The sequence below is a fragment of the Melanerpes formicivorus genome, unplaced genomic scaffold (assembly GCF_026170545.1).
Source record: "Melanerpes formicivorus ecotype bairdi unplaced genomic scaffold, bMelFor1.0.p_v2 SCAF_73, whole genome shotgun sequence".
Classification (NCBI taxonomy): domain Eukaryota; kingdom Metazoa; phylum Chordata; class Aves; order Piciformes; family Picidae; genus Melanerpes; species Melanerpes formicivorus.
In genome coordinates this window covers 566,232-593,793 of record NW_027142425.1, presented here as the reverse complement: position 1 = coordinate 593,793, position 27,562 = coordinate 566,232, and the positions used below count along the sequence as shown (strand labels likewise).

Sequence of the window (27,562 nt, the reverse complement as noted above, 5' to 3'; positions counted from 1 at the left end):
CTATTTGTTAGTGTTGTTGTTCCTGTTATTGTTGCTGTTCCTTTGCTGGGTAGGTGCTTTGCAAATGCACACCTGGGGGTGTTGGTTGGCACTCACTGACCATGAGCCAGCAGTGCCCAGGGGGCCAAGAAAGCCAATGCATCCTGGATTGAGTCAGAAGCAGGGCGGGCAGCAGGGCCAGGAGGTGACCATCCCCCTGTGCTCAGCACACCTGGAGTGCTGTGCTCAGCTCTGGGCCCTCACTGCAGGAAGCACATTGAGGGGCTGGAGCCTGTCCACAGAAGGGCAAAGAGGGGCTGGAGCCCCTGGGCTAGAGGAAGGCTGAGGGAGCTGGGGGTGCTCACTGCCTCCAGGGAGGAGAAGGGGAGCAAAGAGAGCGAGCTGGCCTTGCAGCCAGCTTGTAAAGAGAGAGCAGAATTGTGAGACTGACTAACACAAATCACAGTGACAGTGTCCTGGGTCCACCTCCTGGACCCTTCTGCTCCTCCTGGAGGACTCAGCTCTATGTTTTCCTTAAGAAAGAAGCCTCCTCAAACCATGACACAGATCCTGCCAGTGTCAACCATCACATTGCCCCCACTGCAACCCCACAGGCCAGGCTGCAACTGCTCCACCACACAGGGAGCCTGGGGGCCTGGTGTCCCCTTCTGGAGAGACTGAAGTTTCCCTGGCTGTCTGCCTGCTGGGGGGCACCAGCTGTCACCAGCAGTGTGCCCTGTGCAGAGACTGCTGAACACCCATGGAGTTGTCAGGCCTGGAAGGGACCTCAAGGCCCAGCCAGTCCCAACCCCCTGCCATGGGCAGGGACACCTCACACCACAGCAGGTTGCTCACAGCCACCTCCAGCCTGGCTGCAAACACCTCCAGGCAGGAGGCTTCCACCACCTCCCTGGGCAACCTGTGCCAGGCTCTCACCACCCTCATGGGCAACAACTTCTTCCTCACAGCCAATCTCAATCTCCCCACTTCTAGTTCTGCTCCATCCCCCCCAGTCCTATCCCTCCCTGACACCCCCAAAAGTCCCTCCCCAGCTTTTTTGCAGCCCCCTGCAGATCCTGGAAGGCCATCAGAAGGTCTCCTGGGAGCCTTCTCCTCTCCAGCCTGCACAACCCCAACTCTCTCAGGCTGTCTCCAGAGCAGAGCAGCTCCAGCCCTCTGCTCCTCCTCCTGGCCCTGCTCTGGACACCTTCCAGCCCCTCCAGATCCATGAGCAGCCTATGCACAGGGACCAGGCTCCCTGGGGCTCTTCTCCAGGCCTTGTGCTCATGGCAGGAAGCTGCCTCTGGCTCCTCAGCAGCAGCAAGCAGGGATGAAATGTGTCCTAATGCACTTTAGCTTGGGCTGGCAGCAGAAGCCTGGGGATGGCAGCAAAACCACAGGGCTGCAGGGGGGGCAAGGGTCCCTCTTGAAGGAGGTCAAACTTGTTCCTCCCAAAAGCATCATCAAAGAGCCTGGAGAAGAGGAGGCTCAGGGGAGACCTTCTTGCTCTCTCCAACTCCCTGCAGGGAGGTTGGAGCCAGGTGGGGGTTGGTCTCTTCTCCCAGGCACCCAGCACCAGAACAAGAGGACACAGTCTCAAGCTGTGCCAGGGGAGGTTTGGGCTGGAGCTGAGGAAGAAATTCTTCCCAGCAAGAGAGATTGGCCATGGGAATGTGCTGCCCAGGGAGATGGTGGAGTCCCCATCCCTGGAGGTGTTTAGGAAGAGCCTGGCTGAGGCCCTTGGTGCCATGGTTTGGTTGATCAGATGGTGCTGGGGGGTAGGTTGGACTGGATGAGCTCTGAGGTCCTTTCCAACCTGGTTAGTTCTGTACTCTGCCCCCATCAGCACATCAGAGATGTGCAGAGCTGGAGCTGTGAGCTCAACTGCAGGTCAGTGTCAGTGTGAACAAGAGCAGGAGGCACAGAATTTGATTTGTGAGCCTCATAAAGGGCCTGAGTCATAACTGACCCAAGCCCAAGTCCTGTGCAGCAGAGCTGCCCCCAGAGTGCTGCAGCTGCAGCCAGGAAGGGCTTTGCTCAGCTCCCGTGGGTCAGGGCCTCTGCAGTGTTTGCTGCTGTGGATCTCAGGTCTCTCACAGTCCACCCAGCAGCAGCAGTGCACACTTGCTGCAATAAATGGTTTCTCTGCCCACAGCTGGAGGTTTCACGAGGCACTTAGCAATTCTTCTGTGGGTTATGCCCTGCTAGAGTGAGCTACTGTGTCCACCTCCTCCTGCTCTGCTCCTGCTGAAGGGCTCCTGGGCTGCCCTGCCACAGCTCAGAGTAGTTCCATGGAATCACAGAATGGTTTGGGCTGGAAGGGAGCTCCAGAGGGCATCCAGCCCAACCCCCTGCAGGCAGCAGGGACATCCTCCACTGGAGCAGGTTGCCCAGAGCCCTCTCCAGCCTCACCTGCAATAGCTCCAGGGATGGAGCCTCAACCACCTCCCTGGGCAGCCTGCTGCAGTGTTCCAGCAGCCTCCTGGGGCAGAACTTGTTCCTCACATCCAATCTCAATCTGCTCTGCTCTCATCTCAAACCACTGCCCCTGGGGCTGTCCCTGCAGGCCTTTGGGAACAGTCCCTCTGCAGCCTGCATGGAGCCCCTGCAGGTGCTGCCAGGCTGCTCTGAGGTCTGCCTGGAGCCTTCTCCTCTCCAGGCTGAACAGCCCCAGCTCCCTCAGCCTGTCCCCAGAGCAGAGCTGCTCCAACCCCCTGAGCATTTTCCTGCTCTGCCCTGGACCCTCTCCATCAGGACCTTCCTGGGTTGGGGGTTCCAGACCTGGATGCAGTACTCCAGGTGAGGTCTGCCCAGAGCAGAGCAGGGGGGCAGGATCCCTCACTCCATGTTGGCCACACTGCTTTGGATGCAGCCCAGGCTGCCTACAGAGCTCAGTGCTTGCACATTGCAGCCACTCCATCCCAGCTGCTGTGCAGGAGGCAAGCAGCCCTCTGCTGTAAGGCACACTGCCTGGGGAGGGGCTCAGGGAAGCAGTGCTGTTCAGGTAGCTGACAGACTGGGCAGAAAAACTGTCTGCTGCCTTTCTCTTCAGCAGGCAGCAACTGAGAAGTGCTGGGCTGCATTGAGAGTGTGGCCAGCAGGTCCTCCTGCCCCTCTACTCTGTCCTCATGAAGACCCATCTGGAGGACTGTGTCCAGTTCTGGGCTCCCCAGATCAGGAGGGACAGGGATAGACTAGAGAGCATCCAATGGAGGCTCTGAGGATGATGGCACATCTGTCTGGTGAGGAGAGGCTGAGAGGCCTGGGGATGTTTAGCCTGCAGAGGAGAAGGCTGGGAGGGATCTGATCAATGGTTATAATGTCTGAGGGGTGGGGGGCAAGAGGCAGGGCCCAGGCTCTGCTCAGTGCTGTCCTGTGACAGGACAAGGAGCAATGGACACAAACTGAGCAGAAACTTCTTTGGTGTGAAGGTGCTGGAGCCCTGGAGCAGGCTGCCCAGAGAGTTGTGGAGTCTCCTTCTGTGCAGGCTTTCAGAGCCCAGCTGGGTGCACTCCTGTGGGACCTGCCCTGGGTGACCCTGCTCCAGAGGTCCCTTCCAACACCTCCTGTCCTGTGACTGCCTCACTCCTGAATGTGCCCATGAAGGTGTCCAGAGAAGGGCAACCAGGCTGGGGAGGGGTCTGGAGCACAGCCCTGTGAGGAGAGGCTGAGGGAGCTGGGATTGCTTAGCCTGGAGAAGAGGAGGCTCAGGGGAGACCTTCTTGCTCTCTCCAACTCCCTGCAGGGAGGTTGTAGCCAGGTGGGAGTTGGCCTCTTCTCCCAGGCAACCAGCACCAGAACAAGAGGACACAGTCTCAGGCTGCACCAGGGGAGGTTTAGGCTGGAGGTGAGGAGAAAGTTCTTCACTGAGGGAGTTGTTAGCCATGGGAATGTGCTGCCCAGGGAGGTGGTGAAGTCCTCATCCCTGGAGGTGTTCAAGAGGGGACTGGATGTGGCACTTGGTGCCATGGTTTAGTCATGAGGTCTGTGGTGACAGGTTGGACTCGATGAGCTTTGAGCTCTCTTCCAACCTTGGTGATACTGTGATAGTGTGACACCACACATTTCAGCCCTCCCTGGAGCTCCTCAGCCCTCCCTAGAGCTCTTCAGCCCTCCCTAGAGCTCCTCATCCCCCCCTAGGCTTCCTGGCCCCCCCCAGGCTCTCTGGCCCCCTGGCCTCCCCCCTGCCTCCTTCCCTTTTCTTTCTCTTGGTTTTTCCCTTTCTTTCTTTTTTTTTCCTTTCATTTCTTTTCTCTCTATGTTTCAGATTATGCTTGGCCTTTGCCTAACCAGTTGTGCCCTATCTGGATTTCCCTAGATGTGCTCTTTTCCACTGCCTCTATCATGCACCTGTGTGCCATCTCTCTTGACCGGTACGTAGCAATCCGCAACCCCATAGAGCACAGCCGCTTCAACTCCCGCACCAAGGCCATCATGAAGATCGCTGCCGTCTGGACCATATCCATAGGTAAGCCAACAGCCCCAGCATCTTCCCTCTGGCTCAGGGAGGCTGCTCTCCCTCCCCTTTTGCTCAGTGAGGGTCTGACTCGTTCAAGAGGATGCTCAAACTGCCTCTCCCCTGACCGGCCTGCGGTGTAACAAATCCTTGCTGGGAAGCAGAAGGCTTTGGCTGGGGCTCGGTCTGTGACTTCACCAAGGAGGCGTCTGACAGGCTGCCACCCCTCTCAGAGCTCAGAGCTCACTGCTGTGGGACATAGCAACATGCCAATACCAGCAGTAATGCCAACAGAGGGTGCCATAAAGCTGCTGAGTAAACAGCATCAGAAAGGGCTGTGGAGCACTGTGAGGTTCAGTGAGGCAAAGGGCAAGGTCCTGCCCCTGGGACAGAGCAGTCCTCAGAATCAGACCAGGCTGGGGGTGAGGAGATTGAGAGCAGCCCTGCAGAGAAGGCCTTGGGGGTGCTGGTGGGGGAGAAGCTGGGCAGGAGCCAGCACTGGGCACTGGCAGCACAGAAGGCCAAGGGCAGCCTGGGCTGCATCCAAAGCAGTGTGGCCAGAGCTGGAGAGAGGATCCTGCCCCTCTGCTCTGCTCTGCTCTGGGGAGACCTCACCTGCAGGGCTGGGGCCAGCTGTGGGGGCCCTAACTTGTGAGGGGCATTGAACTGCTGGAGCAAGCCCAAAGGAGGCCACAAAGGTGATGAAGAGAGGGATGGAGAACCTCTCCTGGGAGAGCTGGGGTTGTTCAGCCTGGAGAAGAGAAGGATCCAGGGAGACCTCAGAGCTGCTCAGAAGGGTCTGTAGGGATAGGTTGAAGGGCAATGGTTTGAAAGTGGAGCAGGGCAGAGGTAGGTTGGACATCAGGAGGAAGCTCTGCAGAGGGAGGGTGGTGAGACACTGGCACAGGCTGCCCAGGGAGGTGCTTGAGGCTCCATGCCTGGAGCCATCCAAGCTCAGCCTGGCTGTGTCCCTGTGCAGCCTGCTCTGGCTGGAGCTGTCCCTGCTGCCTGCAGGGGGTTGGATCAGCTGACCTTGGAGGTTCCCTTCCAAGCCAGTGCAACCTGTGAAGCTGTGTGAGAAAACTTTTCTATACACCTTACAAAAAGGACATCTAGGCAGGGCAGCCCCTGCAGGGCCACTGCCCTCTGCTGCATTGCCTTTTACAGCCTGGGAACTGCAGTCTTACAAAGGTTTAACATTCAACATTCATCAAGTGCTGTGCAGTGCTGTACTGCAAGGAAAATCCCCATCCCCATGGTCCAGGACCTGAAGGGCTCCAGGAGAGCTGGGGAGGGACTTGTGACAAGGGCTGGGAGTGCCAGGCTGAGGAACAATGGCTTTGAGCTGGGAGAGGAGAGACTGAGAGTGGAGATGAGGAAGAAATTGTTGAGAGTGAGGCTGGGGAGACTCTGGCACAGGCTGCCCAGGGAGGCTGTGGCTGCCTCCTGCCTGGAGGTGTTGAAGGCCAGGCTGGATGAGGCCTTGAGCAGCCTGTGCTGGTGGGAGGGGTCCCTGCCCATGGCAGGGGCCTGGAGCTGGATGAGCTTTGAGGTCCCTTCCAACCCAACCCATACTGTGGTTCTGTGATGGTTGAATCCCCATCCCATCAGAGAGGCAGAGGTGTGGTGCTGGGCGACATGGTTTAGCACCAGGGTTAGTAGAGCTAGCAAATGCTTGGACTTGGTGATCCTAAAGATCTTCTCCACCAGACATTGCTTCATGGTTCCCTGAGCAGCATGGCTCAGGGGCCTGCAGCTCTCCTGGCTCGTTCCTGACCCAGCAGTGGAAGAGGCTGTTGGATGTCTGGCTGCTGCAGGGCAGAAGTTTGTCAGTGGAAAACCCTGTGGAAAAAAGGCCAAAAATCAAACAATGGGGAAAGATCATTTCTCTCCTCATGCACAGAATACAGCTCTCTCTTGGAAACCAGTTCCCTGCTGTGCCACAGGCCTGCTGCCCTTCCCCCAGGGAGTACAGCCCAGGGTGACCTCAGTAGCTGCCCGAGCAGCATGGAGCTGGTGCTCAGGGACAGGGTTTGATGCTGAGCCTGCAGGGCTGGGGTCAGGGCTGGGCTGGGTGAGCTTGGAGGCCTCTTCCAAGTGGATGTGTTCTGTGATTCTGTGAACTGGGAGTGTTCAGCCTGGAGAGGAGGAGGCTGAGGGGAGCCCTCATTGCTCTCTACAGCTCCCTAGTATCAGGATGAGAGGAAATGGCCTCAAGTTGCCCCAGGGGAGTTGGGCCCAGGGTTGGACTTGATGAGCTTGGAGGTCTCTTCCAACAGGATGTGTTCTGTGCTTCTGTGCTTCTGTAGCTCTGATTCTGTGCTTCTGTGGCATCCAGCTTGGTTTAGCATCACTATTTTTGCTTCATAACTCAATTTAGAGATGTGACAGAGGCAGGAGTAACCTGGACATGAAGTGAAGCAGAACACTCCTGGCTTGCAGCTGTCTTACAGCTCTGCCCCACCAGCCACTTGGAAGGGCCTTATGAAATCCAAGGCATTGTCAAGGGGATGAAAGAGGTGAAGTGAATGAATCCTCCCCTCAGGAGTTTGTTATTTCTGGTCAGGATGGAGCACCAGATCCCAAGCAGCAGCTAAGGGCAGGCTGGTCAGGTTGCACACCTGCAGTCCTGCTGCAGGGGCACTGAAGAAACTTTTAACTGCATCCCATGCAAAGCCTCCTGAACTCAGCTCTAAATCAGGACAGAAAATGGGAAGCAAAACAATCCCAGAGCATGTCATTGATCTTAATTTAGCAGCTTTTGCTTTCCATATCCCTGACAGCAAAGCACAGCACAGAGAGTCTTTGCTCATCCAGCTCTGGACTTGGCAGGTTGCAGAAGCCTAAACCTGTGATTAGGCTTTTAATGAGGAGCATAGCAGAGCCCTCCTGGCTGCTGACAATTGCTTTGTGGTTGGGTCTCCTCCAAAGTCCTCTTTGTTCCACATTCAAGGACACCACAGCCACTTGTCCTGTGCTGTAGCAAATGTAACCTGAGCAAGAGGGTCTTGTGTTCAGCTGGAGGGAAAAAGTGGGGGCTGGAAAGTTCTGGGTGGGCTTGTGAGGAGGAGTTCTGTGAGAGAGAGGACTGTGCTGAGGCTGGGGACAGAAATGTAGGCAACAGAAATAGCCACACAGTTGAGAATGAAACAATCCTCATTATCAACCCAGGCTGGGGGTGGAGAGATTGAGAGCAGCCCTGCAGAGAAGGCCTTGGGGGTGCTGGGGGAGGAGAAGCTGGGCAGGAGCCAGCACTGGGCACTGGCAGCACAGAAGGCCAAGGGCAGCCTGGGCTGCATCCAAAGCAGTGTGGCCAGAGCTGGAGAGAGGATCCTGCCCCTCTGCTCTGCTCTGGGGAGACCTCACCTGCAGGGCTGGGGGACTGGACAAGATGAGCCTTGCAGGTCCCTTCCAGTGTGGGGCAAGCTATGAGTCTGTAAATGCTCCTCTCATTAAGTGGTTTTGGGGAGGAACAACCCAGGCACCAGGGCAGGCTGGGGGTTGTCCTGCTGGGAAGCAGCTCCATGGAGAAAGACCTTGGAGTGCTGGTGGGCAGCAAGTTCTGCATGGGGCAGCAATGTGCCCTGGGGACCAAGAGAGCCAATGGGGTCCTGGGGGGCAGCAAGAGAAGTGTGGAGCAGGGCTGGGGAGGTTCTGCTGCCCCTCTGCTCTGCCCTGCTGAGACCACAGCTGCAATCCTGTGTCCAGTGCTGGGCTCCCCAGGTCCAGAGAGACAAAGACCTGCTGGAGAGAGTCCAAGGGAGAGCCAGGAGGATGCTCTGGGGACTTGAGCATCTGCCCTGTGAAGAGAGACTGAGAGCCCTGGGGCTGTTTAGTCTGGAGAGGAGAAGGCTGAGAGGGATCTGATCAATGCCTATCAATAGCTGAGGGCTGGGGGTCAGGAGGAAGGTTCCAGGCTCTTGTTTTGGTGGTGCTCAGTGATAGGACAAGGATGAAGGGCTACAAGCTGGAAGCCAGGAAGTTCTACCTCAACATGAGGAGAAACTTCTTAGGTGTGAGGGTGCTGAGCCCTGGAGCAGGCTGCCCAGAGAGGCTGTGGAGTCTCCTGCTCTGGAGCCTTTCCAACCCCCCCTGGCTGTGTTCTGAGTGCCCTGCCCTGGCTGACCCTGCTCTTGCAGGGGCTTGAACTGAGTGGCTCCAGAGGTCCCTTCCAGCCCCTCCCATGTTCTGATTCTCTGATCTTTTGTCTAACAGCTTTTTCCTTCAGCCCTGGGTGTTCCTCCAGGCTGAGCAGCTCCATGGATCCCAAGCATGCTGCCTTTGCAGAGTCTCCAGGTACCAGTCAAGCCTTGCCCTGCCTCACTGAGGATAATCCCAGGGGAAGTGACTCTTAGTTTGAGGAACATGCTTGGAATGGCACCACTGAGACTGAAAGGAACTGTAGCCTCCTTACAGGCTACAGAGAGGTTGGCATGGGGAGGCTGGAGGTGCTCCCACAGCCTCCCTCGGGGTTCTCCAGCATGTCTGGGGGGGTTGGGGTGCTTCCCAAGCCAGAGCTGTGTCTCTGGGATCAGGGAATACCTCACAAGGCATTTGTTTGCTCCCATGCTGTGCTGGCTGGATGAGGTCTGTTTGACCCTCAGCACCCTCTGCCTGATGCAGGGCAGAAGTTGTTCCTGAGAGCTGGAGCTCTGGGACAGGAGCACAGCCCCAGCAATTTCTGGGCAGGCTTCAACAAACCTTTGGGCGCATTTCATGGGGAAAAAAAGGCTAAAAGCTAAAAGCCTTTGGAAGAGGCTGCAGAGCTGGGCCCAGGACAACCTCAGGAGGTTCAACAAGGCCAAGGGCAAGGTCCTGCAGCTGGGGCAGGGCAATCCCAGGCACTGACACAGGCTGGGCAGGGACTGGCTGGAGAGCAGCCCTGGAGGAAAGGCCTTGGGGGTGCTGGGGGAGGAGAAGCTCAGCAGGAGCCAGCAGGGAGCACTTGCAGCCCAGAGAGCCAAGCAGAGCCTGGGCTGCAGCAAGAGAAGTGTGGCCAGCAGGGCCAGGGAGGGGATTCTGCCCCTCTGCTCCACTCTGCTGAGACCACAGCTGGAGCTCTGGGGCCAGCTCTGGAGCCTCTGTGCCAGGAAGGCTCTGGAGGGGCTGGAAGGTGTCCAGAGCAGGACCAGGAGGAGGAGCAGAGGGCTGGAGCTGCTCTGCTCTGGAGACAGCCTGAGAGAGTTGGGGTTGTGCAGGCTGGAGAGGAGAAGGCTCCCAGGAGACCTTCTGGTGGCCTTGCAGGATCTGCAGGGGGCTGCAAGAAAGCTGGGGAGGGACTTTTGAGGGTGTCAGGGAGGGATAGGACTGGGGGGGATGGAGCAGAACTAGAAGTGGGGAGATTGAGATTGGCTGTGAGGAAGAAGTTGTTGCCCATGAGGGTGGTGAGAGCCTGGCACAGGTTGCCCAGGGAGGTGGTGGAAGCCTCCTGCCTGGAGGTGTTTGCAGCCAGGCTGGAGGTGGCTGTGAGCAACCTGCTGTGGTGTGAGGTGTCCCTGCCCATGGCAGGGGGTTGGGACTGGCTGAGCCTTGAGGTCCCTACACCCCTGATGATTCTATGATAATTCTTCTCTCATGAGTCCCTGATGCTTTCTGTAGCCAGAGGTGGTGCCCTGAAGGCCATCCTGATCATCTGGCCCTAAGTGAGCACCAAGGTGCAGCTGGCATTGCCAGCCAGGCTAATGCCTGCTTCTGGTGGAGCAGCACAGCAGCTCTGTGCTCATGAACTCTTTTCAGGCCTGTGGGTGAGACAGAAACCTTTGCTGTGTTGTCAAGAGCATCACACTAAGACTTTTTCTGCCTTCATTTCCCATTCACAGGCTCACAGGATATTAGGGGGTGGAAGTGACCTCTGGAGAGCTTCCAGGCCAACCCCCTGCCAGAGCAGGAGCAGAGAATCCAGCACAGGTCACACAGGAACACATCCAGACAGGGCTGGGAAGGCTCCAGAGCAGGAGACTCCACAACCTCTCTGGGCAGCCTGCTCCAGGCCTCTGGGAGCCTCACAGTGCAGAAGTTCTTCCTCATGTTCAGGTGGAACCTCCTGTGCTGCAGTTTCCATCCCCTGCCCCTTGGCCTATCCCAGGGTGCAGCTGAGCAGAGCCTGTCCCTGTCCCTGTCCCTGTCCCTGTCCCTGTCCCCTCCCTCCTGACCCCCAGCCCTCAGCTATTGATAGACATTGATCAGATCCCTCTCAGCCTTCTCCTCTCCAGACTGAACAGCCCCAGGGCTCTCAGCCTCTCCTCCCCAGGCACTGCTGCAGTCCCTTCAGCATCCTTGGAGCCTCCCTTGGCCTCTCTGCAGCAGATCCCTGTCCCTCCTGAGCTGGGGACTCCATTCATTTAGGTTGGCCACAAGGTTATGGTTTTCTGAAGCCATTCTTTTGCCTGAGGGCCTGTGCCATGACTCCTGAGAGGGATGTTGATGGCACATGGGGAAGAATTTTCAAGGGGAGGAAGATCAGAGCAGATGAATACAAGATGAACTCCTAACAAGGGAACTCCCTGGGGATTCCAGGCATGGTAGCCTGGGTTGCCTTGATTTTGCCATCAGAGTCATAGAATCACAGGATGGTTTGGCTTGGAAGGGGCCTCAAAGCTCATCCAGTTCCAACCCCTGGCAGGGACCCCTCCCACCAGCACAGGCTGCCCAAGGCCTCATCCAGCCTGGCCTTCAGCACCTCCAGGCAGGAGGCAGCCACAGCCTCCCTGGGCAGCCTGTGCCAGAGTCTCCCCAGCCTCACTCTCAACAATCTCTTCCTCATCTTCAGTCTCAATATTCCCTTTCCCAGCTCAAAGCCATTGTTCCTCAGCCTGGCACTCCCAGCCCTTGTCACAAGTCCCTCCCCAGCTCTCCTGGAGCCCTTCAGGTCCTGGCAGGCTGCTCTGAGGTCTCCCTGCAGCCTTCTCTTCTCCAGGCTGAACAGGCTGGGCTCAGGCTGTGCAGTGCTCTCCCAATGCTGTGAAGTGAAAGTGAAGCTTGCCCAGGCTCAGCCACTGCTCACCCTCCTCTGTTTGCAGCTCTGCTCCTTGCAGGCAGGGAGATCCTGCACAGTTCACCCCCTTCAACCAACTCAAGGCTGCTGCTGCTGTTTCATCAGAACAGAACCAGAGCTGATCCTGCCCTGAGGGTGCATTGCTGTTGAGTTAGAACATGAAATGCAACAGGCTGCTGACAGAAGGGGAAGATGTGGAATGCTCCTGCCTCTGATCACTTCAGAGGCCCACATCCTTCCCTGTGCCTCTGATCTGAAGAGCTTTGCTTCCTGAAGCTGCTGCCTTCTCTTCCTCAGTGCAAGTCAGGAGGCTGCTGCCTGCTGGGATTTGCTCCTCACTGTGTGTTAGCTGTTGTCAGACACATGTGCAAGCACTTCACAGGCACTTGGGTTGAGAAAACAAACAGATTTGATTTAGTTTCCAGCTCTGATTGCCTCTAACTGACTTTCATGCCAGCTGCATGGCTACCACAGAACACAGAATTAACCAGGTTGGAAAAGACCTCAGAGGTCATCCAGTCCAACCTCTCACCCAGCACCATCTGATCAACTAAACCATGGCACCAAGGGCCTCCTCCAGGCTCTTCCTAAACACCTCCAGGGATGGGGACTCCACCACCTCCCTGGGCAGCACATCCCCATGGCCAATCTCTCTTGCTGTGATTAATTTCTTCCTCACCTCCAGCCCAAATCTCCCCTGGCACAGCTTGAGACTGTGTCCTCTCCTTCTGTCACAGGACCACAGCTGCCAACCCCCAGGTGAATGTCTCTCCAAGCTGTAACCCATGTGTGTTTTGTATCATAATGACTAGGAGGCTAAAGATAAGGGTTTAAACACACAACATGGAGAGCAACATTCTTTGGTTCCCAGTGCAGACTGCTTCTGGGGCAGCTGTAGGCTTAGAATCACAGAATCATAGAACTGTATTGGCTGGAAAAGTCCTCTGAGGTCATCGAGTCCAACCATCAACCCAACCCCACCACAGCCACCAGTCATAGAATCACAGAATCATAGAAGGGAGCTCCAGAGCTCACCCAGCCCAACCCCCTGCACCCAGCAGGGACATCCTCCACTGGAGCAGGTCACCCAGAGCCCTCTCCAGCCTCACCTGCAATAGCTCCAGGGATGGAGCCTCAACCACCTCCCTGGGCAGCCTGCTGCAGTGTTCCAGCAGCCTCCTGGGGCAGAACTTGTTCCTCACATCCAATCTCAATCTGCTCTGCTCTCATTTCAAACCATTGCCCCTGGGGCTGTCCCTGCAGGCCTTTGGGAACAGTCCCTCTGCAGCCTGCTTGGAGCCCCTGCAGGGACTGGAACGTTGCTATTAGGTCTGCCTGGAGCCTTCTCCTCTCCAGGCTGAACACCCCCAGCTCCCTCAGCCTGTCCCCACAGCAGAGGCTCTCTAGCCCTCTGAGCATTTTCATGGCTCTCCTCTGGACCCTTTCCATCAGCTCCAGGTCCTTCCTGCATGGAGGGCTCCAGAGCTGAGCACAGCACTGCAGATGAGTTCTTGCCAGAGCAGTCTCCCCCCAGCCTTGCTTGGCACCCAGCTGTCAGCTTTTCCTCTGTTTTCTAGGGGGTTTATTGTGTACAAAGGCCATAGGATCGTAGAGAGGTCCAAAGCCCACAGGAGTCACTTGAGCCCTTGCCCTGGGCCGCAGGGGACTTTGTATCCCGTGGTGAATCAAGGAGGTAGCCCTCAGCAGTGCCAGGCAGCAGAATGTGACCCTTCCAGTGCTCAGCCCTGGGAATCCCACACGTGGAGGGACAGAGTAAACCCTCAGGCAAGCCTCTGCTTTCCTTAGTGAGATTCTTGTCCCTGGAGGCAGTGAAATCTCTCTTGCATGAGAATGTGGTGAGAAAGGATGGAAATTGCTTCCTCTCTTAGTGGGAATCACCACCAAAGACTTCATCTTCCCAGTAACCTCTGTCAGCCTCCTGGGATTTTGCCAAAGAACAGCAGAGATGAAACAGGGAAAGAGGATATTAAAAAACAGGGGGAAAAGATCTGAAACAGAACAAGAAGATATTAAAAAATTAATATTAACCAGGAAAAAAGCAACTCTTGAGCAGAGGAAGAAGGGACTGCAAAGAAAAAGAGGCTATTGAGTGACAGAAACATTAATCTGACACAGAAGATTGAAACAGGAAAAGAAGATCTTAAACAGGATCAATGGCTCCATGTCCCAGGGGAGGCCAGGGACAGAGTCCCTCAGGGATCAGTCCTGGGACCTGTCTTGTTCAACATCTCTGTGGGTGCCATGGACAGTGGCATTGAGTGCACCCTCAGCAAGGTTGCTGATGACACCAAGCTGTGTGGTGCAGCAGACAGGCTGGAGGGAAGGGATCCATCCAGAGGGACCTGGACAGGCTGGAGAGGTGGGCACAAGCCAACCTCATGAGGTTCAACAAGAGCAAGGGCAGGGTCCTGCAGCTGGGTGGAGGCAATCCCAGGCACAACTACAGGCTGGGCAGGGACTGGCTGGAAAGCAGCCCTGAGGAGAGAGACTTGGGGGTGCTGGTGGACAAGAAGCTCACCAGGAGCTCTCAGTGTGCACTTGCAGCCCACAAAGCCAATCAGATCCTGGGCTGCATCAGGAGAAGTGTGGCCAGCAGGTCGAGGGAGGTGATCCTCCCCTTCTACTCAGCCCTGGTGAGACCCCACCTGGAGTACTGCCTCCAGTTCTGGAGCCCCTATTACAAGAGGGATGTGGAGGTGCTGGAAGGTGTCCAGAGAAGGGCCACAAGGATGGTCAGAGGGCTGGAGCACCTCTCCTGTGAGGACAGACTGAAGGAGTTGGGGCTGTTCAGTCTGCAGAAGAGAAGGCTCCCAGGTGACCTCATTGTGGCCTTCCAGTATCTGAAGGGGGCTCCAGGAAGGCTGGGGAAGGACTGCTCAGGATCTCAGGGAGTGATAGGACTAGGGGGAATGGAATGAAGCTGGAGGTGGGGAGATTCAGGCTGGAGGGGAGGAGGAAGTTCTTCCCCATGAGAGTGGTGAAGCCCTGGAATGGGTTGTCCAGGGAGGTGGTTGGGGCCCTGTCCCTGGAGGTGTTTAAGCCCAGGCTGGATGAGGCTGTGGCCAGGCTGATCTAGTGTGGGGTGTCCCTGCCCATGGCAGGGGGGTTGGAACTAGCTGATCCTTGTGGTCCCTCCCAACCCTGACTGATACTGTGATACTATGATATGAGGATAAGAAGACCTTAGACATAAAAAGAAGATATTGGACAGAAAAGGAGTATATTAAGCAAAAATACTAAACAGAAAAGGAAGATCTTGAACAGAAAACAAGAAGCTATTAAACAAAACATAAAACCAGAAGAGGCAGCTCTTAAACAGGAAAAGAAGATCTTAAACAGCATAAGAAGCTCTCAACCAGGATAAGAAGATATTAGAGAGGAAAAAAGAAGCTATTAAACAAACAAATAACTAAAACCCCTCACAAGATATTAGACAAACCCAACCCCATGAGAATGGTAAAAAGAAAGAGAAGCTATTAGACTGCAAAGGAAGATAGAATAGAATGGAATAGAATAGAATGGAGTGGAATGGAATGGAATGGAATGGAATGGAATGGAATGGAATGGAATGGAATGGAATGGAATGGAATGGAATGGAATGGAATAGACCAGGTTGGAAGAGACCTTCAAGATCATTGCATTCAACCTATCATCCAACACCACCTAATCAACTAACCCATGGCACCAAGCACCCTATCAAGTCTCCTCCTGCACACCTCCACTGATGGCGACTCCACCACCTCCCCGGGCAGCCCATCCCAATGGGCAATCACTCTCTCTGTGTAAAACTTCTTCCTAACACCCAACCTAAACCTCCCCTGGCTCAGCTTGGGACTGTGTCCTCTTGTTCTGGTGCTGGGTGCCTGGGAGAAGAGACCAACCTCTGCCTGTCTACAACCTCCCTTCAGGGAGTTGGAGAGAGCAAGAAGGTCTCCCCTGAGTCTTCTCTTCTCCAGGCTAAGCAACCCCAGCTCCCTCAATGCTAACCAGTGCAGAGTACAGAGCACAATGACCTCCCTGCTCCTGCTGGCCACACAGTTCCTGATGCAGGCCAGGATGCCATTAGCCTTCTTGGCCCCCTGGGCACACTGCTGGCTCATGTGCAGCTGCTGTCTACCAGCACCCCCAGGTCCCTCTCTGCCTGGCTGCTCTCAGCCACTCTGACCCCAGCCTGTAGCTCTGCCTGGGGTTGTTGTGGCCAATGTGCAGAACCTGGCACTTGGATGCGTTCAGTCTCCTGCCCTTGGCCTCTCTCAATCTGCCCAGCCTGTTCAGCTCCCTCTGCAGAGCCTCTCCAACCCTCTAACAGATCAACTTCTGCCCCCAGCTTGCTGTCAGCTGCTAACTTAGGGCTGAGGGACTCCATGCCCTCCTCCAGATAATCAATAAAGATATTGAACAGGCTGAGGCCCAGCACTGATCCCTGGGGGACACCACTGGTGCCTGGCTGCCAGCTGGCTGTGGCACCATTCACCAGCTGCTCAAGGTGCTGCCTGGCAGGAGGGTGCACAGTGCTGAGTCTAGAGGGACCTGGTTCATGACTTGCTGACTGGTGCTGGACAGTTGTCTCTTAGCAGGGCAAAACCAGTTCCCCATCAACATCAAGCAGGAGAATCACAGAATGTTCAGGGCTGGGAGGGACCTCCAGAGATCACCCAGCCCAAGCCCCTGCCAGGGCAGGGTCACCCAGGGCAGCTCACACAGAACACAGCCAGGTGGGCTTGGAAGATCTCCACAGAAGGAGACTCCACAGCCCCCCTGGGCAGCCTGCTCCAGGGCTCTGGCACCCTCACAGGGACAAAATGTTTCCTCCTGTGTCCATGGCACTTCCTCTGCCTCAGCTTCCACCACTGCCCCTTGTGCTGGCATTGGGCAGCACCCAGCAGAGCCTGGCTCCAGCCTCTGGGCACTCCCCCTGCACAGCTTTAGCAACAGCAAGGAGCTCACCTCTCAGGCTCCTCCTCTCCAAGCTCCAGAGCCCTCAGCTCCCTCAGGCTCTCCTCCTGAGGAAGATGTTGCACTGCCTTCAGCATCTTTGTGGCTCTGTGCTGGACTCTCTCCAGCAGTTCCCTGAGCTCCTTCCTGACCTGAGGGGCCCAGAGCCAGACACAAGATTCCATCTGTGGCCTCAGCAGGGCAGAGCAGTGTGTGTGCTGTGACTGAGTGCAGTGTGCTGTGCAATGAGCTTGTGCAAGGCTGTCCTTGCATGGGGATGGAACAGCACTGCCTTCCTTTGGAATCTGCTGCCACCTCAGTTGGAAAGGGTGGGTTGATACAACTGTCAAATGCCTTCAAGACAGGTGCCCTAAGTTCACAACATCAACCTGGCATTGCTTGACCAAGGGCAAGTGAGCTTGGGTGCAAGGGAGAAGCTCACACAGCACTGCCCTGGTGCCTGGAGGGCTGGCCAGCAGCCTCAGAGCTTCCTTCCTCATTTGACACTGGCCATAGTTGCACTGGTGCAGGGAAAAAGAATCATAGAATGGATCAGGTTGGAAGGCACCTCAGAGATCTTCTGCTCCAAGCCCCTGCCATGGGCAGGGACCCCTCCCACCAGCACAGGCTGCTCAAGGCCTCATCCAGCCTGGCCTTCAACACCTCCAGGCAGGAGGCAGCCACAGCCTCCCTGGGCAGCCTGTGCCAGAGTCTCCCCAGCCTCACTCTCAACAATTTCTTCCTCATCTCCACTCTAACCCTGCTCTGCCTCAGCTTCAAACCATTCCCCCTTGGCCTGGCTCCAGCCTGCACAACCCCAACTCTCTCAGGCTGTCTCCAGAGCAGAGCAGCTCCAGCCCTCTGCTCCTCCTCCTGGCCCTGCTCTGGACACCTTCCAGCCCCTCCAGAGCCTTCCTGGCACAGAGGCTCCAGAGCTGGCCCCAGAGCTCCAGCTGTGGTCTCAGCAGAGTGGAGCAGAGGGGCAGAATCCCCTCCCTGGCCCTGCTGGCCACACTGCTCTTGCTGCAGCCCAGGCTCTGCTTGGCTCTCTGGGCTGCAAGTGCTCCCTGCTGGCTCCTGCTGAGCTTCTCCTCCCCCAGCACCCCCAGGGCCTTTTCTCCAGGGCTGCTCTCCAGCCAGTCCCTGCCCAGCCTGTGGCAGTGCCTGGGATTGCCCTGCCCCAGCTGCAGGACCTTGCCCTTGGCCTTGTTGAACCTCCTGAGGCTGTCCTGGGCCCAGCTCTGCAGCCTGTCCAGGTGCCTCTGGATGGATCCTTCCCTCCAGCTGTCAGCAGCACCACACAGCTTGGTGCTGAGGGAGCCTCAGTGCCACTGCCCCTGGCACCAACAAAGATGCTGAACAAGCCTGGTGCCAGCACTGATCCCTGAGGGACAATGCCTGCTGCCCAACACTCATGAACCAAGGGGTCCAGGATGGTTGGAGCTACTTCAAACAGGAGCTCTTGAAGGCACAGGAACTGGCAGTTCCCACGTGCTGAAAGATGAGCCCAGGGGAAGGCTCTGGGCCTGGATGAGCAAGCAGCTCCTGGAGGATTTAAGGGGGAAGAAGAGGCTGTATCACCTTTGGAAGGAGGGGAAGGCTTCTCCAGGTATGTTCAGGGAAGCTGTTAGATTATGTAGGAATAAAATTAGGGAGGCAAAGGCCCAGCTGGAACTGAAGCTGAACAGCTCTGTGAAAGGCAATAAAAAGCATTGTTACAAATACATCAGCACTAAAAAGAAGGGCAGGAAGAACCTCCACTCCCTATTGGACCTGGAGGGGAACACAGGGACTGCAGAGGAGGAAAAGGCTGAGGTCCTGAACACCTTCTGTGCCTCAATGTTTAACAGCAAGGCAGGAGGAGTTCAGGAGGAGTGGTCTCCGGAGCTGGGCGATGGGCTCGGGGAGCAGTGTAGTGCCCTGGTAATCCATGAGGAATTAGTTGGGGACCTGCTGAGCCACTTGGACACTCACAAGTCCATGGGACCGGATGGGATCCATCCTAGGGTGCTGAGAGAGCTGGCTGAAGAGCTGCCAAGCCGCTCTCCATCATTTCCCTCCAGTCCTGGCTCACTGGAGAGGTCCCAGGTGACTGAAACTGGCCAAGGTGGTCCCCATCCACAAGAAGGGTCGGATGGAGGAACCTGGAAACTCCAGGCCTGGCAGCCTGACCTCAGTGCCAGGGAAAGTGATGGAGCAGATTATCCTGGGGGCAATAACTGCACCTGAAGGATGGCCAAGGGCTCAGGTCCAGCCAGCATGGATTTAGGAAGGGCAGGTCCTGCCTGACCAACCTGATCTCCTTCCATGCCCAGGTGACTGCCTGGTGGATGTGGGTGGATGCCTGGGGGATGCAGATGTAGTCTGCCTGGACTTCAGCAAGGCCTTTGACACTGTCCCCCACAGCAAACTCCAGGCCAAGCTGTCAACCCCTGGCTTGGACAGCAGCACTCTGAGCTGGGTTAGGAACTGGCTGGAGGCTGAGCCCAGAGAGTGGTGGTGAATGGTGCCACAGTCAGCTGGCAGCCAGGCACCAGTGGTGTGCCCCAGGGATCAGTGCTGGGCCCTGTGCTCTTTAACATCTTCATTGATGATCTGGATGAGGGCATTGAGTCACTCATCAGCAAGTTTGCAGATGACACCAAGCTGGGAGCAGATGTTGGTCAGTTAGAGGACAGAAGGGCTCTGCAGAGGGACCTCGACCGACTGGACAGATGGGCAGAGGCCAACAGGATGGCATTCAACAAGTCCAAGTGCCAGGGGCTGCACTTTGGCCACAGCAACCCCAGGCAGAGCTACAGGCTGGGGTCAGAGTGGCTGAGAGCTGCCAAACAGAGAGGGACCTGGGGGTGCTGATTGACAGCTGCCTGAACATGAGCCAGCAGTGTGGCCAGGTGGCCAAGAAGGCCAAGGGCATCCTGGCCTGCATCAGGACGAGTGTGGCCAGCAGGAGCAGGGAGGTCATTGTGCCCCTGGACTCAGCACTGGTTAGGCCACACCTTGAGTCCTGTGTCCAGTTCTGGGCCCCTCAGTTTAAGAAGGACATTGAGAGACTTGAAGGTGTCCAGAGAAGGGCAACAAGGCTGGGGAGAGGCCATGAACACAGCCCTGTGAGGAGAGGCTGAGGGAGCTGGGGTTGCTTAGCCTGGAGAAGAGGAGGCTCAGGGGTGACCTCATTGCCCTCTACAACTACCTGAAGGGAGGTTGTAGCCAGGTGGGGGTTGGTCTCTTCTCCCAGGCAAGCAGCAGCAGAACAAGAGGACACAGTCTCAAGCTGTGCCAGGGGAGGTTTAGACTCGAGGTGAGGAGAAAGTTCTTCACCGAGCGAGTTGTTTGTCATTGGAATGTGCTGCCCAGGGAGGTGGTGGAGTCCCCATCCCTGGAGGTGTTCAAGAGGGGATTGGATGTGGCACTTGGTGCCATGGTCTAGCCATGAGGTCTGTGGTGACAGCTTGGACTCGATGATCCTGGAGGTCTCTTCCAGCCTTGGTGTTACTGTGACACTACGATACTGTGTGACAGATTTGGTTCCCTCTAGGGCTGGGCTGTGGGGTGGCTCAGGCATAAATCTCTTACTGAAGAAGGAGTTAGAGAGCAGAAGTGAGAGGTGGAGCCATGGGCTGCACCTGAGAGCAAGGCTGCCCACTCAGCAGTGCTGCAGGCTTGCTGTCAGCTGAATGAATGTGTGCTGGCAGCTCCTCCAGCAGCATCCTTCTTGCTGCTGAGGTTAATGAGGGGATTTGCCTGGATGGGAGACAAGAGCAATCAAAGGCCTGGTGCAGCCTCTCTCCTGTGCTTTCTGTTTGAAATCTCCACTTTGTTAGGAGGGAGGTCAGGGACACCCCCAGAGCAGCAGCTCCCTCCTCTCTGCTCGTTAGCAGAGCTGAGGTCTCTCACACTCAGGCAGTTTGAAGCTGCCATCAGTGCTCTTGATTTGTACATTCCTCCTGTCCCAGAACTAGGTTATTCTCCCCAAATGTACAGTGAAGATATCTCCAATCCTGATTTGATTTCCCTGGGCTAAAGCAGGAACATAAATTCGAGGAGGACTGCTGCAGGACTGCCACTTGCTGGGATTTATTGCACAGACTGTGCTATGGGGAGCTCTAAAGCACAAACCCTTCCATGCAGATAGGACCCCAGGGGGATGCCACTGATCTCATTCAGAGTTCTTTGTGTCCTTCTCCCAACACTGCCCCAGTGCCTGTGGGTTGGTGGAGCCAAGGCATTAAAGAGATGTCTCTGATGATAAAGAGTCAATGACTTGATGGGGTGAAGGCTATTGCAGATCCAGAGCTTTGGCACAGGCAGGGCAATAGCTCAGCAGATCAGAAAGGAGGCAGCAGCATTGCCAAGGGTGCTGGATAAACATCAGCCTCTAGAGGGGAAGGAAACCAAATCCTAGAGCCACAGAGTCATAGAATGCTTTGGGTTGGAAGGGACCTTAAAGCTCATCCAGCTCCAGCCCCCTGCCATGGGCAGGGACCCCTCCCACCAGCACAGGCTGCTCAAGGCCTCATCCATCCTGGCCTTCAACACCTCCAGGCAGGAGGCAGCCACAGCCTCCCTGGGCAGCCTGTGCCAGAGTCTCCCCAGCCTCACTCTCAACAATTTCTTCCTCATCTCCAGGCTCAATCTCTCCTCTCCCAGCTCAAAGCCATTGTTCCTCATCCTGGCACTCCCAGCCCTTGTCACAAGTCCCTCCCCAGCTCTCCTGGAGCCCTTCAGGTCCTGGCAGGCTGCTCTGAGGTCTCCCTGGAGCCTTCTCTTCTCCAGGCTGCACAGCCCCAACTCTCCCAGCCTGGCCCCACAGGGGAGGTTCTGCAGCCTCTGCTCTTCTTGGTGGCCTCCTCTGGAGCCTCTCCAGCAGCTCCAGGTCCTTCTTGTGCTGGGGCCCCAGAGCTGGGTGCACAAGAGGAACATGGAACTGCTGGAGCAGGCCCAGAGAAGGGCCATGAAGATGATGTGAATCCTGGAACTGTCACTTGCATGAGGACACACAATGGCAGCAGACATTTGTAATTATCACTTTCCAGAAGCAATCCTTTCTCAAGGTTACTGCTGAACGGCAGTTTGATGTTAGTGACAAGCTGCAGATGTATTCTCCAGAACTCTGTGGAATCACAGAGTCACAGCATGCCAGGGGCTGGAAGGGACCTCCAGAGATCACCCAGTCCAAGCCCCTGCCAGGGCAGGGTCACCCAGGGCAGCTCACACAGAACACAGCCTGAGGGGCCCAGAACTGGACACAAGATTCCAGCTGTGGCCTCAGCAGGGCAGAGCAGAGGGGGAGGAGAACCTCTCTGACCTACTGACCACAGCCCTTCTGATCCACCCCAGGCTGCCCTTGGCCTCCTTGGCCGCCAGAGCTCATTGCTGGCTCATGGTCAACCTCCAGGACCCCCAGATCCTTTCCCCCTTCACTGCTCTCCAACAGGTCAGACCCCAGCCTCTCCTGCTCCATGGGGTTGTTCTTTCCCAGGTGCAGGACTCTCCCCTTGCCCTTGTTGAATTTAATTCAGTATCTCCCTGCCCAGCTCTCAGCCTGTCCAGCTCTGGCTGAATGGCAGCACAACCCTTCTGTGTCAGCCACAGCTCCCAGTTTGGTGCCATCAGCACAGCTGCTGGCAGTGCTGCAATGGGAAACATAGAATCATAGTATCATAGAATCATTCAGGGTTGGAAGGGACCACAAGGATCACCTAGTTCCAACCCCCCTGCCATGGGCAGGGACACCCCACACTAGATCAGCCTGGCCACAGCCTCATCCAGCCTGGCCTTAAGCACCTCCAGGGCTGGGGCCTCAACCACCTCCCTGGACAACCCATTCCAGGGCTTCACCACTCTCATGGGGAAGAACTTCCTCCTCACCTCCAGCCTCAATCTCCCCACCTCCAGCTTCATTCCATTCCCCCTAGTCCTATCACTCCCTGAGATCCTGAGCAGTCCCTCCCCAGCCTTCCTGTAGCCCCCTTCAGATCCTGGAAGGCCACAATGAGGTCACCTGGGAGCCTTCTCTTCTGCAGACTGAACAGCCCCAACTCCTTCAGTCTGTCCTCACAGGAGAGGTGCTCCAGCCCTCTGCTCATCCTCGTTCTTAATCTCTTCTGTGCCATGAAGTCCATGACTAGAAAAAGTGCTGTGCCTCCAGGGCAGAAGAGCTTTGGCAGATGCTGTGCTTCCTGAGGCTGGGTAGCCTGTGTTGAGCTGAGGAGAAGCTGGCAGCTGTGCTCCAGTTGTTATTACTATAATTGAGTCATTTAAGTCTTCCTCCCTTTCAGCTGGAGGGCTTGGAGCTGGGCTTCTGATTTCAGACTCTCATCTCAATCTGATTCCCATTTTAGTTGTGTCTTTTTCTGCTCTCCTGTAGCCTGCTGTTCAGCTTTTCAGCCCTGTATTCGAGTCAGGGGGTAGGAATCAGGTGGCTGCGTGCCGCAGACTTTCCATCTAGCTGTCTCACTGGCTCCTCCAAGAAATGGAGCAAGGCTGTCTCTGGGCTCCCTCTCAGTTTCACACTGCTTGTGGGGACGTTCCTGGGCAGCAGAACTTGCAGAGACCACCCTCTGCTTGCACTGAGATAGCTGAGAAGGGGCCACAAAGGCAGAAGCCAGTGGCTGGATAAGGCATTGGCTGGATAAGGCATTGGCTGGATGGCTGCACTCAGCTGCAATCAACGTCTCAGTGTCCAAAAGGAGGCCAGTGACAAGTGGCATCTCTCAGCTCCTCTCTCAGGAGTTATGTCCTGGAGCTGCTCTCTCAGGAATTTTTCACATCCTGGAGCTGCTCCCTCAGTTGTTGCTCACATCCTGGAGCTGCTCTCTCAGTTGTTGCTCACATCCTGGAGCTGCTCTCTCACTTGTTGCTCACATCCTGGAGTTGCTCTCTCACTTGTTGCTCACGTCCTGGAGCTGCTCCCTCAGTTGCTCACATCCTGGAGCTGCTCTCTCAGGAATTGTTCACATCCTGGAGCTGCTCTCTCAGGAGTTGCTCACGCCCTGGAGCTGCTCTCTCACTTGTTGCTCACATCCTGGAGCTGCTCTCTCACTTGTTGCTCACATCCTGGAGCTGCTCTCTCACTTGTTGCTCACGTCCTGGAGCTGCTCCCTCAGTTGCTCACATCCTGGAGCTGCTCTCTCAGGAATTGTTCACATCCTGGAGCTGCTCCCTCAGTTGTTGCTCACATCCTGGAGCTGCTCTCTCAGGAGTTACTCACATCCTGGAGCTGCTCTCTCAGGAGTTGCTCACGTCCTGGAGCTGCTCTCTCAGGAGTTACTCACATCCTGGAGCTGCTCTCTCAGGAATTGTTCACATCCTGGAGCTGCTCTCTCAGTTGTTGCTCACATCCTGGAGTTGCTCTCTCACTTGTTGCTCACATCCTGGAGCTGCTCTCTCAGTTGTTGCTCACATCCTGGAGTTGCTCTCTCACTTGTTGCTCACGTCCTGGAGCTGCTCTCTCAGTTGTTGCTCACGTCCTGGAGCTGCTCCCTCAGTTGCTCACGTCCTGGAGCTGCTCTCTCAGGAGTTGCTCACGTCCTGGAGCTGCTCCCTCAGTTGTTGCTCACATCCTGGAGCTGCTCTCTCAGGAATTGTTCACATCCTGGAGCTGCTCCCTCAGTTGTTGCTCACATCCTGGAGCTGCTCTCTCAGGAATTGTTCACATCCTGGAGCTGCTCCCTCAGTTGTTGCTCACATCCTGGAGCTGCTCTCTCAGGAGTTGCTCACGTCCTGGAGCTGCTCTCTCAGGAGTGCTGTTGGGTGAGGCTGATCCCTTCCAGCTGGGAGCAGTACCTTCTCTCTGGCAGCTTTGGTCAGCAGGGCGATTGCATGCCGGACCTGCAGCAGCCCTGCTCCCCCTTTGGGGCCCCCAGCCATGCAGGTAACCCTTTCTTTTCTGGTCTCCTTCTTCTAGGAATATCTATGCCCATTCCGGTTATTGGTTTGCAGGATGACTCCAGGGTGTTTGTCAACGGGACCTGCGTCCTCAACGACGAGAACTTCGTCCTCATCGGCTCCTTCATGGCCTTCTTCATCCCCCTCATCATCATGGTGATCACCTACTGCCTGACGGTGCAGGTGCTGCAGAGGCAGGCGTCGGTGTTCCTGTGCGGGGAGGTGTCCAAGCAGAGGAGGAGCAGCGTCAACTGCCTCAAGAAGGAGAACAACCCTGAGCACGTCTCCATGCTGCAGAACCATGAGGGAGCCTCGCACCTGAACTCCCCGGCCAGCAGGGAGGCCGTGCTCTTCCGCAAGGGGACCATGCAGTCCATCAACAACGAGCGCAGGGCCTCCAAGGTCCTGGGCATCGTCTTCTTCCTCTTCCTCGTCATGTGGTGCCCCTTCTTCATCACCAACGTCATGTCCGTGCTCTGCAAGGAGGCCTGCGACAGGGACCTGCTGGGGGAGCTGCTGGACGTCTTTGTGTGGGTGGGGTACGTGTGCTCGGGGGTGAACCCTTTGGTCTACACCCTCTTCAACAAGACCTACCGCAGGGCTTTCTCCAGCTACATCCGCTGCCACTACCGCGGCGCCCACAGAGCCGCCCCCAGGCACAACCAGTGCCTGAACGTGGCCTCCACGGCCCTGTGCGGCAAGGACCTGACCCTCACCAGCTACCGCAACGGCAACGAGTTCAACAGCGTGGAGCTGGAGGAGGCCGAGGAGGGGCTGGAGCTGCGGCCAGGGACCTCCGAGCTCTCTATAAACAGCTGCAATGTTGTGAGCGAGAGGGTGAGCTGCGTGTGAGCCTGGCTCCAGAGGGGGTGAGCTGCCAGTCAGCCTGGCTCCAGAGAGGCTGAGCTGCCTGTGAGCCCGGCTCCAGAGGGGGTGAGCTGCCAGTCAGCCTGGCTCCAGAGAGGCTGAGCTGCCTGTGAGCCCGGCTCCAGAGGGGCTGAGCTGCCTGTGAGCCCAGCTCCAGAGAGGCTGAGCTGCCTGTGAGCCTGGCTCCAGAGGGGCTGAGCTGCCTGTGAGCCTGGCTCCAGAGGGGCTGAGCTGTCTGTCAGCCTGGATCCAGAGGGGCTGAGCTGCCTGTGAGCCTGGCTCCAGAGGGGCTGAGCTGCCTGTGAGCCTGGCTCCAGAGAGGCTGAGCTGCCTGTGAGCCTGGATCCAGAGGGGCTGAGCTGCCTGTGAGCCTGGCTCCAGAGGGGCTGAGCTGCCTGTGAGCCTGGCTCCAGAGAGGCTGAGCTGCCTGTGAGCCTGGCTCCAGAGGGGCTGAGCTGCCTGTGAGCCTGGCTCCAGAGGGGCTGAGCTGCCTGTGAGCCCGGCTCCAGAGGGGCTGAGCTGCCTGTGAGCCTGGATCCAGAGGGGCTGAGCTACCTGTGAGCCTGGATCCAGAGGGGCTGAGCTGCCTGTGAGCCTGGCTCCAGAGAGGCTGAGCTGCCTGTCAGCCTGGCTCCAGAGGGGCTGAGCTGCCTGTGAGCCTGGATCCAGAGGGGGTGAGCTGTCTGTGAGCCTGGCTCCTGAGGGGCTGAGCTGTCTGTGAGCCTGGCTCCTGAGGGGCTGAGCTACCTGTGAGCCTGGCTCCAGAGGGGCTGAGCTGCCTGTGAGCCTGGATCCAGAGGGGCTGAGCTGTCTGTGAGCCTGGCTCCAGAGGGGCTGAGCTACCTGTGAGCCCGGCTCCTGAGAGGCTGAGCTGCCTGTCAGCCTGGCTCCAGAGGGGCTGAGCTGCCTGTGAGCCTGGCTCCAGAGGGGCTGAGCTGCCTGTGAGCCTGGCTCCAGAGGGGCTGAGCTGCCTGTGAGCCTGGCTCCTGAGGGGCTGAGCTACCTGTGAGCCCGGCTCCTGAGAGGCTGAGCTGCCTGTGAGCCTGGCTCCAGAGGGGCTGAGCTGCCTGTCAGCCTGGCTCCTCCCCGGGCAGCCGGAGGCGCTCTGGTGGCCTGGCTGAGGTCTGCCTGCGGATGAGGTGGCATGGTGTAAACGTGTACGTGTTGGGCCCAGGACGATGTAAATATTGCACTCTCAACAAAGCCTCTTGCTTCTCTCTTCCTTTCATTTATTCGTTTCCTTATTTCTGGTTTCCCTTTTTTTCCCCCTTTTTTCGGTTTTTTTTCCCCTTTTTTCTTTTTTTCCTTTTTCCTGTTTTTCCTTTTTTCTTTTTTTTTTTCTTTCCCCCTTTTTTCTTTTTCCTTTTTTCACCCTTTTTCCATTTTCTTTTTCTTTTCCTCTTTTTTCTGTTTTCCTTTCTTCTTTTTCCCCTTTTTTCTTTTTTTCCTTTTTCTTTCTTTTTTCTTTTTTACTTCTTTTTCCCCCCTTTTTTTCAGTTTTTCCTTTTTTCCCCCTTGTTTTTCCCTTGTTTCTTTTTTCCTTTTTTCTTTTCTTCCCTTTTTTCTGTTTTTTTCCTTTATCCTTTATTTTCTTTTTCCCCTTCTTTATTTTTTCCTATTTTCTTTTCCCCTTTTCTCTGTTTTCCTTTCTTCTATTTTTCCCTTTTTCCTTCTTTTGCTTTTTTCTGTTTTTCCCTTTTCTTTTTTCTTTTTCCCCTTTTTTCTGATTTCCTTTCTTCTTTTTTCCCCTTTTTCATTATTTCCTTTTTTCTTTTCCCCCCTTTTTTCTTTTTTCCTTTTTTCTTTACCCTTTTTTCCTTTTTTTTTCTGTTTTTCCTTTTTCCTTTCTTCTTTCCCCCTTTTTTTCTCTTTTCTTTTTTCTTGTGTTTCTTTTTCCCCCTTTTTTCTGTTTTTCCTTTTTTTCTTTTTCCCCTTTTTTCTTTTCCCCTTTTGTCTGTTTTCCTTTTTCCTTTTTTCTTTTCCCTTTTTTTCTTTTTATTCTTTTTTCCTGTTTTTCCTTTTTCCTTTCTTCTTTTTCCCCTTTTTTTTCTCTTTTTTTTCTTTTTTTTTTTCTTTTTTCTTTTTCCTTTTTTCTTTTTTCTTGTCTTTTTTTTTCTCTTAAGGGAAAACCCCCACCAAACCCAAAGGAATTGTCCTTCCAGTTCAGTACTGAGAATCCTCTCTCTGACTATACTTTACTGTTTTATAATTTACTGTTCCTACTGGATCAGAGCTATCAGTTACTTTGCCTAATGTCATGGACAAAAGAAAAACAAAAGTGTTTGAATTCTTCTTCCAGTGCATGAGCAAAGCAAACAAACAAACAAACAAACAAGTAAAAAAAACCCTCCTCCTCCTAATGCTGAATCTTTATCTCAGGTGGCACTTGCTGGTGTCCAGAGTGGCACGACAATAGCTAG

At 55.7% G+C, this 27,562-nt stretch overlaps 1 protein-coding gene across 1 annotated transcript in view; it reads left to right on the top strand.

Annotated features, from left to right (window-relative positions):
- The window catches only part of LOC137453892 (5-hydroxytryptamine receptor 2A-like), a 67,207-nt gene extending 41,987 nt beyond the window's left edge, over window positions 1-25,220 (top strand). The window contains exons 2-3 of the mRNA XM_068163575.1: window positions 4,247-4,447; window positions 24,295-25,220. Of these exons, the coding sequence (XP_068019676.1) occupies window positions 4,247-4,447; window positions 24,295-25,127 (1,034 nt within the window). The 3' untranslated portion in view covers window positions 25,128-25,220. The remainder of the gene's footprint in view (window positions 1-4,246; window positions 4,448-24,294) is intronic.
- The last annotated feature ends 2,342 nt before the right edge of the window (window positions 25,221-27,562 follow it).